This window comes from Marmota marmota, unplaced genomic scaffold (assembly GCF_001458135.2).
Source record: "Marmota marmota marmota unplaced genomic scaffold, marMar, whole genome shotgun sequence".
Classification (NCBI taxonomy): Eukaryota; Metazoa; Chordata; class Mammalia; order Rodentia; family Sciuridae; genus Marmota; species Marmota marmota.
In genome coordinates this window covers 4,107,753-4,121,096 of record NW_025999927.1, presented here as the reverse complement: position 1 = coordinate 4,121,096, position 13,344 = coordinate 4,107,753, and the positions used below count along the sequence as shown (strand labels likewise).

General features: G+C 47.9%; 1 protein-coding gene across 1 annotated transcript in view; it reads right to left on the bottom strand.

The window, feature by feature from the left end:
* The window catches only part of Gpr137b (G protein-coupled receptor 137B), a 69,692-nt gene extending 56,518 nt beyond the window's left edge, over positions 1–13,174 (bottom strand). Inside the window, exons 1-2 of the mRNA XM_015504372.2 lie at positions 13,070–13,174; positions 11,026–11,154 (exon numbers count right to left, since the gene is read on the bottom strand). Coding sequence (XP_015359858.1) covers positions 11,026–11,154; positions 13,070–13,174 — 234 coding nt within the window. The remainder of the gene's footprint in view (positions 1–11,025; positions 11,155–13,069) is intronic.
* Between the last annotated feature and the right edge of the window lie 170 nt (positions 13,175–13,344).

Here is a 13,344-nt window from a genome sequence, read left to right as displayed (position 1 = left end):
CCTCAGGGCTTGTCAGTGATATGGGGCAGGTGCACAGATTTAGATGACCATAGCCAAAGCAGGAAAGGGTCACTGTGCCAGAGCCCACAGAGAAGCAGTGTCTCCTCCCCAGGTGGGGAGGACGGGGTGCTCAGTGGGCCTTTGCCTGGTCTCTCCTGAAGGGGAGAGCTGATGTGACTGGGTAACAGTCACACACTCACACTCACACACTCGCTGCCCTGTGGTTGGGGATAGGACAAGGGACCACTTGCATTGAGCATTGTGCTATAGGGTTTAGCAAGTAAGGTAAACAAAGAACAAAGTTATCCATGTTGGAAATAAGTAAAATTGTCATTTCCACGTATAATGTAGTTGTCTATAGGAAACCCTAAGAAATCCGCAAATGGTCTATTAGAGTTAATAAGTGTGTGTCATCAATGCTGTAAGATAAAAGGCCATATAAAAAACTCATTTCACATTCCAGCAACAAACAATTGAAAATTGAAAAGAAACATCATTTTCACATCAAAGATGTAAAACATATGGGGATTGACTTAACAGAATGTGTACAGAACCTTACACTCAAAGCTTTGAAACAGGGCTGACGGAAATTAAGAAAGACCAAAGTAGGTAGAGATACTATGTTCATGGATTGGAAGACTCCACGGTGTCAAGGTGTTAATTCTTCCTAAACTGATGCATAAATTCAAAGCCATCCATGAAAGTCTAGGCTTCTAAAAGTACAGTTGGTCAAGCCAATTCTAAAAATTATGGAAATTCAAATATCTAAAACAGCCAAAACTATTTGGAAAAAGAGAATCCAGTTGAAGGACTTACGTTTCATGATTTCAAGGCTTATTATAAAGATACGATAGCTGTGGCAGGGTGGCATTGGTAGAGCAGGTGCATAGACCAACGGCCCAGAGCAGCAAGTTGAGAAACGCACAGACATGGCCAGTGAGCCCCGGTCAACACCAACACCACTCAGTGTGGGAAGGACATTCTTTTTAGAAAATCATGCTGAAGCAAGTGGTCGTCCATAGGCAGATATCAGGAATCTCCTGTCTCACTTCACATCATCAAGATATTTAATGCAAAATGCATCTTAGACCTAAATGTAAGAGCTAAAACTAAAACATGTTTAGAACGGAGGTCGGGAAACTGGAGGTGATGGCTGTTCCTGCCCACAGGCCATGTGGTCTCTGCTGCCATCTCTCCGCTCTGCTGCAGCACAAAAGCACTGTGTGCATGAGAGAATTCGGGCACCAAAGATTACTTTTTATAAGATTTCACTGAGAGAAGGCAGAGGCAGGAGGATTACAAGTTCAAGGCCAGTCTGGGCAACCTAATGAGATCCTGTCTCAAAGTAAAAATAATTTTTAAAAATGACTGGGGATGTAGCTTAATCCTTAGTATTAGTACTGCAAAAAAAAATCAATTTATATGAAACTCTAGATACCAAGTTGTAGTGGCATTAGGCAGATGCCCGCTTGCCAGGACTCGGGGCAGGGGGCATTGACTGTAGAGAACACAGGGATGTTTGGGGAGTGATGGAATTGTTCCACAACATGACTGTGGTAGTAGTCACATGACTGCATGCATTTGCTAAAACTTGCAAAATTATATTCTAAAAGTCAGTGAATTTTATCTATGTAAATTGCACCTCAGTAAAGCTGATTTAAGAAAAGAATGACTAAGAAAATCTCCCCGAAAAGCAGAAATGGGGGGAGAGCAAGCCCTCCCAGGGGACTGGGATGTAACTCAGTGTGTGCTTGGCATGGGAAACTAGCTGTCCTCACATCCTCTGTCCCCTTCCTGTGGCTGGACCCCAGGATAAAGCTTTATCTTGAGGCGTGAGGTGGGGGTGGGGGTGCGGGGGATTGAACTCAGGGACACTCCACCACTGAGCCCCATCCCCAGCCCTATTTTGTATTTTATTTAGAGACAGGGTCTCACTGAGTTGCTCAGTGCCTCGCTTTTGCTGAGGCTGGCTTTGAACTTGCAATTCTCCTGCCTCAGCTTCCGGAGCTGCGGGATTACAGGCTCTGGCCACCGGCCAGGCTGGGTAAAGCTTTGATGCAGATAAGGGGCCCCTGCCAGGGGTGGAACTCTGGGACACAGTCAACTGCCTGCCAGTTCCATGCTTCCCACTGCTTCTAGAGAGAGAAAGCCACTCTATCTCATTGGAGCTACTGAAGTCTGGAGTCTGTGGTAGCAGCCAGTCCTACATGGGATGTCACCCAGTGCATTCACTGGTTAGGGCTTTAATAACGGCAACCAGCGCCTGGGACTCACTATGTGCCAGGCACTGTCCTAGGACCTTCACACCAACAGCTCATTGAACCAACAGTCCCTGGGGGTGAGGACCACGATTGTGCCCATCTCAGAGATGAGCACAAGGAGGTCCCACACTCTGACTCGAGTCTGTCCTCACCGTGATGTCCTGGGAACCAGTCCTGGAGGGAAACATCTCAATTGTCTGCGGTATGGGAAGCAGGGAATGAGGGGGAGATTTTCCTCCCACCGACCACATTTCTGGGTGTTTGATCCCTTCACAAGTCAGGCACTATTTTTATAACTTCAGAAAGGGAAGTTTCAAAAAGGTCTAGATGTTTTGGTGAAAAATGCATGTCATGGAGAACCACAACACTAGCTTAAAATGTGATTTATAAAAGGGAAGAATCCACTCCTGAAATCTAACTGCTCACAGAAGAGCTGGTGTGAGATGAGCCTCTGCAGCTGGTCCATGCAGCCAGGTCAGAGCCGCGTGGATGCAGGGTTTGTGCGCGGTTCTGAAAGCGCCCAGCTCCAGGAAAAGCTCGCGCCTCCCAGAACTGCGGGGAGCGGCTCCTGCAAAGGGCCTGTCGCCTGTGTAGACCTCCAAAATGACCATGGACTCTGTCTCAGATGAAAAGAGTTCACCTCCCATGCAAAATGTTCTTTTAAAAAATGATAATAATGGTTATAACTGCTTTTTTATTTAGGATAAAGCATCAAAGCTTTATTCTGGTTATCACCAGGATATCTGGTTTTCAAGTTATCTGGACAAAGGAAGACTGCATTTTGTGGGCAGGGATTTTAAACCTGTATCTGTAGATACCATTTTATTCTCAGCATCTTCCCCGGGCAGGGAGACCCAGGCAGCACTTGCTATCCAGCCCAGGGGGTTGTTTGGAAAGTAGGCGGCTCCTGATTCTCACTAAGGGAGCTTCCCCTAAACAGGAAAATCAGTTTCTGCTGACATCAGTTGCTTTAGGCAAGCATTTCATGAGCACCTACTATGTGCTCATTGCTTTTGCAGGACCCACATGAACAAGGACCTCAGGGCCTAGTGAGGAGGAGAACACTGTTTTTTCAACACAACATGAAAGTACAAAAATGATACCTTTGGCCATGGGCTGAACATGTCCCCAGGATTCCCATGTTGGAACTCACACCGGGGAAGTAGTGTTGGGAGGTGGGCCTAACAGAAGGGCTGGGGTCCCTGGGCTTCTGGGGAGTGGATGGAAGCCACCGTTACAAGGGCTTGTGGAGTGGATTCACTCTTCTGCCACACGATGACAGAGCTTTCCTCCTTGCTTTTCCTTGCATCTTCCGACATTTGGAGACCCAGTAAGAAGGACCACACAGGAGGCCAGCTCCTTGACCTTGGACTTCCAGCCTCCAGAGACAAATTTCTGTTCTATGTAAATCACCCGACCTCAGGTGTGCTGTTGCAGTAGCACAGAATGGAATCAGGGCAGTGTAGAGTCTGTCTCTCTGGGGACAGGGCAAGGACACAGCAAAGCAGAAGTAAGCAGGGCTTGGGAAATGAGATCGAGGCTGGGAGGAGGAGGTGGGTCCTAGGGACAAGGGACAGGCCAAGGTGGGAAGCACAAGACAGCACAGGACTGGGGACAGGGCAGGTGGTGCAGATGGCTGGAGCCAGAGGTGCCAGGTGGGAGTGAGGTGCAGTTGGTGCCTCCTCTAGGCTCCTCATGAGCACAGTGCCAGCGACATGGTCTGTGACGAAGCTTCCATTTTGTTAAAATTTACATATGTCATAATTATCTATAATATGTAATTATTATCTGTATAAAATCACATATTGCATATACAGTTATTCTACACGAAGGTGCAGTTTGTATAAAGTGAATTTTTCATGGACTTAACAGTATCCAATTAAAAGCCCTCTCTTTTATTCTTACCCCCTGTCATCCCTCCATCCTGGCATATAAATGTCCCGTCACCTGTGACATCCTATCACATGGTGACAAGAGAGAGTTGGCAACTCAATGTTGGTTCCCTCATTTTTTGCTTAAATTTTCCTAGAGCTAGAGATTAAAAATCCTGGGTACACCAAAATCGATCCCTGGGGACCAGCGAGGGGTTGGCGGAGGGGTGGGCGGATGGGGCGTTCATCCCTGACTTCCCCGAAGGGGGTATGGAGGATGAGCGGGGACAGGTGGCCCCAGATAACAGAGGACCATGACGAGGGTCAGCAAAGGCCTGAGCCCCAGTGCTTCTGCTCACAGTTCAGTGCAGAAGGCTCTCTTAGGCCTGGACCCAACCTTGCCTGCCCGACACAGAGGAGCCACCTGCATCCTCTTCTCTGGGGTACACTGTAGGGGGAGGGTCTTTCCTTTCCCAGGAAGTTGTTAATTTTCCCTTCTCCAGTAAAGATCCTGAAAAACAACCACCCACGGCATCAAACTCTTTCCCATGTGGTTCTTCAAAGCCAGAACCTTTCATCTCTGATAGGAAGTCCTTCGTTTCCCCCTTATTTCAATCTGAGATGTTGCTGGAATGCTCTGATGGAGCTTTAGCTGTCCCTTAAAACTGAGGCCCCACAAACTAACTTGGTTCCCTCCTCTGGATCTTCCCCACAGGCAGGAGGGGTGCACAGCCTGGGGTAAGCCATGGTCCCAGAGGATCAGGAAGAATGATCCTGGCCAGAGGCTGTGTCAGATCCTCTCTGGTTTAACAGGGAGGAACAGGATACAACCAGGCTCAGGCATGGAAAAGAGTTCTGGGCCTAGGTGGTGCTCTGAAATGTCCCCTTTTAATAGCCATTCCTCTCACTCTCCAATATCACACCTCTCTCTCTCTCTGTCTCTGTCTCTGTCTCTCTCTCTCTCTCTCTCACACACACACACACACACACACACCCCACACATGTACATAAACCACACATGGAAACCACACACATGCACACACTACTTATACTGTGTGCCTTAGTCTGCTTCTTAGTCTGCTTTGTGTTGCTATAACAAAATACCTGAGACTGGGTTATGTATGTACAAGGAAAAGACATAAGGTCCTCGCTTCACATCTGGATGGCCATCTTAAGTGACAGCCACCATTTTAAGGAAAAAGTTTCGCTTTTTCGCCCTTTCCCAGGGGCCTTTCTGAGAAAGGCTCACCACTCCCTCATACCAACCCTTCACCCCTCATTAAGACCCACTCAGCGCTGATTTCTGAGCCTCCCCCATAAAAGTCCCAGAACTCAAGCCTGTTTTGCGTCTCTCTCCTATAGAGAGATGGCCTTTATTTGTCAGCTCTGACAAATAAACTGTCGTGTGTATCTCTGCCTGGTCTCCGAACTTCATTTCTCGCTTACTTGCCTCGCGTTCCTTGATTTCCCTTCAAAAGAGGTTTAACTTGACTCAGTTTTGAAGGTGAGAAGTTCAAGCTCATTTGGCCACACCTGGCAAGAGTGTCACACTGAATAGTGACAGATGGCATCACAAGTGCCCGTGATCCCAACACCTCGGGAGGCTGTCTCAGAATAAAAGTAAAATAAGGGCTGGGGCTGTGGCTCAGTGGTAAAGCGCTTGCCTTGCACGTGCCAGGCCCTGGGTTCCATCCCCAACACAGGAAACACAAACACACAAATTAATTAATTAAAGTTACAATTAAAAAAAATTCCTGAAGCCACATAACTAGCAGGGCTTCCACCTGCAGCCTGCATGGCTGGCCGGCAGATGTCATGCGGCTTCTGCTTCCACAGCCTCCTGTTCCATGTGTTTCTCCTTAAAAATGATTTGCCTGCTTCTTGTGAGTCACAAACTATTTCAAAATAAAATGGGAAAAATAATACAGCGATGTCACCCTCTTTCTTGTCTGAGGACATAGAAATCATGTACAGTCAAGCACCTATTAGTGTGGTGCAGTGTGGCCTCCAGTCTTGTTCCAACGCCCCACCTTATCAGAAACATCATGCACAGACCGAGAAAGAAAGAGCTGCTTAGAATACCTGGGAAGCTGGAGCATCACACTCATATTAGTTTGCTAAGAATTCTTGAACAAAGTGCCACAAACTGGGCTAAAAACAGGAATTTATGGTCTCCCAGATCCGGAGGCCAATTGTGCATGTGGGTTGCGTATTTAGATAATGGGACTGTGTGTCTGTTGAACTATGATCAGTGTGCTGTGGTTGTAAAAAGAAAATCTTTGTAGTCAGGACACCTGTGCTCAACTTGTAGGCAAGAAGGGCCATGCGATGGTTGAGATGGGAAGTGTCCCTTGTGTGTGACAACACAAGAAAGCTTGGAGCTGAAATGATTGGGTTGTGAGACCATTGACCTGATCAGTACATTAACCCACTGATGGGAATTAGCTGGGTGGCGACTGGAGGCAGGTGGGGTGTGGCTGGAGCGGGTGGGTCCCTGGAGGCGTGCCTTTGGGGCTGATAGTTTGTCCTTGTGGAGTGGAGCTTTTTCTCTGCTTTCTGGTACCATGTCCCCAGCTGCTTTCCTCCAACACACTCTTCCGCCAACACACTCTTCCGCCATGATGTTCACCTTCACCTCAGGCCTGAGGAATGGAGTTGGCATCTATGGACGGAGCCTCTGAAACCGTGAGCCCCCAAATAAATGTTTCTCCTCTAATTGTTCCTGTCGGGCCTTTTGGTCCCAGCAGTAAAAAAGCTGACTAAAGCGGGTCATATCTGCAATTGACTCTCAAATAATTATGTAAATAACACAAGAACACATATGATCATGACAATGAAAGAGGTAAAGCTCCTGTGGGGAAACAGCTGGTACATTTGATTTTATTTTCTACCAAATTCTCTCAAGGTTTGTTAAAAGAACTTAAAATAACCACTAACACCAAAAAGGTATCAACCTGATTCAAAATGGGCAAAAACTTATGTGGACTTTTCTCCATCACTAATCACCAGGGAAATGCAAATCAGAACCATAGTAAGTTGCCACCTCACACCCATTAGGACAGCTATTATTTAAAGAAAACACAAAACAGTAAGTGTTGTTCAGGACGTGGGGAAGTCGGAACCCCGTGCAATGGTGGGAAGGTGAAGGGGTACGGCCTCTGTGGGAACAGCACAGGGGTTCTTCAAGATGCCAAGAATTAAGTCCCCATGTGGGGCAGTGATTCCACTGCTGGATATATATGCCCCAAGGAACTGAAAGCAGGGTCTCAAAGAGATATCTGTACATGTGTGTTCGTCGTAGCGTTGTTCACAACAGCTGAACACAGAGGCAACCGTGTGTCTGTCCACAGATGAATGGAAAAACAAGATGTGGCAAATCCAAACAATGGACATCAGCCTTAAAAGGAAGGAAATTCTGACGCAGGCCAGGCATGAATGAATCTCAAGGCAGTACGCTGCGTGGGATCAGCCTGTCACAGAGGGACAGATGCTGTGTGATCTCACCAATGGGAGTTTCCTGGAATAGTCAGATTCAGAGAGACAGGAAGTGGTCGGTGGCTGCCGGGCGAGGGAAGGAGAAGTGGGGATTGTTGTTCAATGGGTAGAGCTCGGTTTTGTAAGACAGAAAGAGTCATCGGGATGCATGGTGGTGACAGTCACACAGCAATATGAATACGTGACATACGATGGAACTCTACACTTAAAACGTTTCTGAAGATAAATATCATGTGTATTTTACCAGAATTAAGAAAAAAATTTAAGAACCAAAGTGGGGGGGCTGGGGTTGTGGCTCAGTGGTAGAGTGCTCGCCTAGCATGCATGAAGCACTGGGTTCCATCCTCAGTACCACATAAAAGTGAAATAAAGATATTGTGTCCACCTAAAACTAAAAGGAAAATAAATATTAAAAAAAAAGAACCAAAGTGGGCAGGGGTGTTGGGGGGGACAGCTGGCATCCATTGCAATAAAAAATCTGGCAAGAATCATCAATGGGGTTAAAATTGGAGGGTAAAAGTTAAGTGAAGAACAAGGTATTTACATGGCCTCAAATTATCTCCACAACAAAACACAGAAAGTTTGTACTAGGGAAGTCTAGGCAAGGTGAATGTACCAGTTGAGGTTAACAAGACTGGCACTAGGATAAAGTGACACCAGGTGTCCCCTGCCATGCTGCCCTGAGGACACAAATCACCTCTGTGAAGTTCATGCAAAATCCTGATCTAGTTATGAAGCAAACCTTGACAAATTGAGGGACAGCCGATGAAACAATTGGTCTGTCCTCTTAAGATACACCGAGGTCACGAGAGGTAGAGGGACTGAGGGACTCTTTCAAGTCAAAGAAGACTGGAAACAGGCGACAAAGAAATGCAGTTTATAATTCGCTACTTTCTTTTGCAGACGTTATCTGGATATTTGTGGATCGCTGAATAAGATCTATAAATTAGTAGCTTTTCATCACTGTGATAAAACACCTGAGATAAACAGCTTAAAAGGGGGAAAGACTTATTTTGGCTCAGAGGTCTGAGCCTCAGGCGAGGTAGGACATCATGGTGGGAAGAGCCCAAGTCAGAGGAGGCTGCTCATCTCAGGAAGCAGAGAGAGAAAGGAGGTGCCCGGGATAAGAGAGACCCTCAAAGGCAACCCCTTCATGACTTCCTCCAGCCAAGACCCACCTCCTGCAGGACCCTCCCCTCAGGGTCATCATCTGGGACGAAGCCTCAGCACATGGCTATAGGGAGAATGAAGACTCAAACCTTAACACTTAGATCTGAGTGTGAAATCAATGCTATTTCCTTATTCCGGTAATTACACTATGGTTATATCAGAGAATGTGTTTAAGACGCATACACCAAAGTGTTCAGATGTAAAGGGGACATCATATTTGCAACTTACCCTCCAATGGTTCAGTTAAAAATATGCACATATGTATACATCTGCGTATGACTGTGCTCATGCATACACAGAAATACAGCGACCACGGCAAAATGCTCACACTGGGGGAAACCTAGGGGAAGGGTATATAGGAATTTTTTTTGTTGTATTATTCTTGCAACTTTTAGGTAAGTCTGAAAATTACACAAGACAAAATTAAAAATTAAAATGACAACAAAAAGCAAGTGGACCCAGGGAGGCCTGATGATGACGAGCCAGGAAGAGGCCCAGAGGCAAGCAGGGTGCTGAGCCTGAGATTAGACTCTGTCCTGAGAAGCCTGGCATCTTCCTCCTGCAGAGCAGGCCCCATTGCGTCTCCCTAAGACCTTTATCCAAATCACCTTTAGAAGTAAATGGGTGGAGCACCACTGCTTGATCCCACCCCTTATCTTTCATTCAGGCCTTGTTTATCTGAGGTCAAACCCGAGATTAGGTTGTTGAAGTTATTCACAGGTGAGTCCCCCAGAACTGAGACAGTCACACATTTAACTCCATGTGACGTGTGGAAGGTGAAGTATCCTTCCATGGCCACATGTGGTCAGTGGCCATACCTCACGGCAGAGTGACGTTAGAAGGGAAGCCTCCTTTCATGAGAGAACTGTGTTTTCTCACTCGACTGGGTGGACTTCTGTCTGAATAACCAGGTGGACAAGTTACTGCGGCTTCTCACAGACACAGCCTGAGACCAGCTTCCTAAATTTTATCTTCCTGCTTCATCAGGATGACAGAAGCCAAAGAAAGAGTACAAGTCTCAAAAGAGCAGGGTTTCACTTTATTTTTTTTTATTTTTTTAATGCTGGGCATGGAACCCAGGGCCTCACTCCTGCCAGGCAAGTGCTCTACTACTGAGCTGCACCCCAGTCCACTTTTTAAAAAATCTGGTGTATCCTGGAATTATGGGTGCCATTGCTACTGCAGATACTGAAGGATTCTTAAATGTATTACTGAAATCTTAAACGGTTCACCTTGATTCTTGTGCACACGGCATCAGGTGAGGCTCTGTGAACTGAGCGCATGCTCCTTCCTCACAGAGCTTATATATCTGAGGAAACCCATGAGGGACCAGAGGAGACAGCACCACTGCATGCACTTGGGAAACCATCCAGCACGATATGAAATGAAGTATTCCATGATGGAGTTTGTGATCACCGAGATGCATCTGGAACTATAAATCATACAGGAGTAAGAGGGACTCAGACCACAGTGTCCTACTAGGACACATAGCACCAACATCACGTCCCACAGGACTGGGCATTGGGAAGGGAGTGCAGGGCTATAAATAGGAAATGACAGTGCGTTTACATATACACTAGCTCACGCAGGCCGGATGGTGCTGATGGAATAAGGGAAAACGGGCAAACATAAATAGAGCGTGCGCATTGTGTACACACAGTGGAGCAAGGTTTCCTGTGGGTGGAGATGGAAACAGAAACCTCGCCTGCTGTAGAAAGGCAGGATGGTGTGGTAGAAAGTGCATCAGCTTCGGTGGGGGACTCAAATCTTCTGCTCACTATGGGAAACGGGGCGGGTAATCCAGAGTGAACCGTGCTTCCCAGTGTGGGGCTCGTGAAACTTTTGTTAGGACCAGATGCACTACTGCATAAAGCACCTAACAGAAGCAGCTGGTCTGTCAAGGCATCCCATGGTTAAGGTCTTATCTGTCTTTCCCCCAAACACTGCAGGCTTATAAAAGGGTTGTGCCTTAATGGTCCTGTATTGAAAATTCCTAGTAGTGTCTGACTCATGGTTCGTTCTCAGGAGATGTTGAAGCAATCAGAATCATGAAAACAGTTCCCCGAGATCATAATGGTGGCTTAGTATTAACTGCCTGTGTTCTCTGAACCCTGGCTGGGACCTTTCACAGATCACCTTATATTGTGTTCCTAACTCTTTGATTGTAAGTGTGAATATCCCACACAAACGGTGAGGATATGGGTGTTCTAAAACTTGCTCACACTTACACAGCTGGTAGTAGGGGCGCCGGCCTTGGCCAGCCAGACTGGGGGCTGTGCTGAACCAGCCATCCAGAGCTGCTCTCCTCCTGCATTTGCTGGGGAATCCCGTGGGCCAATAGGAGTTCCCGCAGCTGTCTGAGTACCAAAAAGGGAGAGAATCTGTGAAAGGGTAGGAGCATTCCAAGCGCAGACAAGGCGCCAGGGACAGCTCTGATGTGTGACCAAGAGTAGGGTGGGTGGGGATTGGAGACTCTGCATAGGCAGGAAGAGGCCCCTGATTTCTGGCTCTCCTCATCCACGGGGCCCAGGCAGCAGTGGGCCAGAGCCATGTGCAGGTGGACAGAGGGGAGAAGAGCCTTCTTATGGGATCTCAGTGGTTATAACCGGGTGCTGCTGGGGCCCAGAAGCCCAGAGATAGAGGGTAGAGCAGCAGGCTATGGATGGCTAGGAGTGGAGCCAGGAAGCGCTTCTGGAAGATGGATCAAGCTGTGATGCAGGATTTAACAAGCAGGGGCCGAGTTAGTTGCTCCCTTTAACACAGGGAGAAATGCAGCAATGCAGGGTCTACTAATGTAGGGGTCCCCAGGGACGCAGCACAGGGGTGGAGTACTCAGAATGTGTGAAGCCCTAAATTTGATTCCCAGCACTGCAATAAATAAATGAGTAAATGAATATGGGGTCCCTGTAGCTGGAACATCTTGGGTCACCTGCAAGGGCTCAGCTGTGTGATCTTAGAATGATTTAACCCCTCTGAGTCTCTATGTCCCTCTGCAGTACAGGGATGGCTTCTTCCTTGTGTGTGCAAGGTTAATACCTATAGAACACTGGGTACCTAGTGAGCGATTGACAAATGTGACCTCTGATGGCAAATGAGTTTAAAAGAAAGTGTCACCAGTAGATACAAAATGTTTAGCTCAGCAGCTGTGCTTCATTTGGTTTTTCTTCCTGTTTTCTGCTGCTTCAGGATTTACATCCTCTAAATATTATATAGAATTTGCTGTTTACTGGGAGAGTGATTCCAGATGAGCTTTCAGGACCTTAATTTTAGCTCCCAGCAGGAAATATGGATGTCCTGTTGACCCATCTGAGTTAACAGGTCTGAAGCCAAACACATCTCCAGCTCCAGCTGTCCCAAATGTCTTCTTCCCTGGTTTCAAAGCCAGCACTGGCTCTCTGACCCACCCTCCAGGCACAAAACTTTGACCCAATTTTAACCTCATGTCTTTTCAGCTTCAATGTTAAATCTGTCATCAGGTCTTGTTCCTTCTTTCATTGTGACATCCCTTGGGTTCATTTCTTCTAGATGTACATCTCTTTCTTTCTCACTCTGCACACCCACTACCTGCCCCCCACCCCCAGACCCCTAAAGACCCACTGTCTCTACTTTCAGATTAATGATCAACAGCTCGGTTAGGATACCACTTAAATCACTTATCTCACTTTGTCAAGAACTTTCAATACTTCTTTGAGTCTAAGCGGGAGTTCAAATTCCTAGATCTGTTATTCAAGACTTGGAGCAGACCCTCCCAAATTCTCTGCTCGGGGGTGTTCCCTAGCATCCACCTGGCTCACGGCTCCACCTCCCCATTCCTTCCAGAAGGTCCTGTTCGGTTCCCACCGCCCCTCACAAAGCTTTACCTGGAATCTTTCCAGTTCTAATGTCTTATCACTTGGGGCTCCAGCGAACCTAACCTTGAATTGAGCGACACATTCTTGCCATTATCTTGGAGAATGGGACCCTATTTCTTGGGAACCCTCCACATTAAGGAGTTCTAAGATCAGGTACACAAAACTTGTGTGAATAGATGGATGAGTACAGGAACATGCTCCTGGTCCAGTCCCCTCTCCACTGATGGCCAGCGCTACCCAGTCTTCCCTCAGGAGGCTTGAGACCGGAACCAGAACCCCCCACCAGCACTGGGTGCACTCGGTTCCTGGGTCCAGAGCGTTTCCAAGTCGCCTTCGCTCCAGGGGAGAGCCTGGCAGGGGGTCCACGGTGCGAGTCCCGCGCTTTGCTCTCTCCATCTGGACCCCTTCGGTGGGAACCCACCGTTGGTTCGGAACCGCCGGCACCAAGGCCCATGGCGCCAGAACGTGGGGGACCCGAGGTCCCCCCACCCTCCCCCTCGCCCTCCCGGTCGCCGCCAATGGCCATCGGGCCGTGTCCGTCGAGCTGGGTTGACGGGGCGGGGCCCTCTACATCTCGGCGCGGCTCCCCTCCAGTCTCCCGGGTGGGAAGGCTGGGAGGCGGAGGCGAGGAGGGGCTGCAGAGGGGCGTCCGGTTACGTCTCCGCCTCCCCAGCCGCGGGCCGCAGAGCCGCTTGC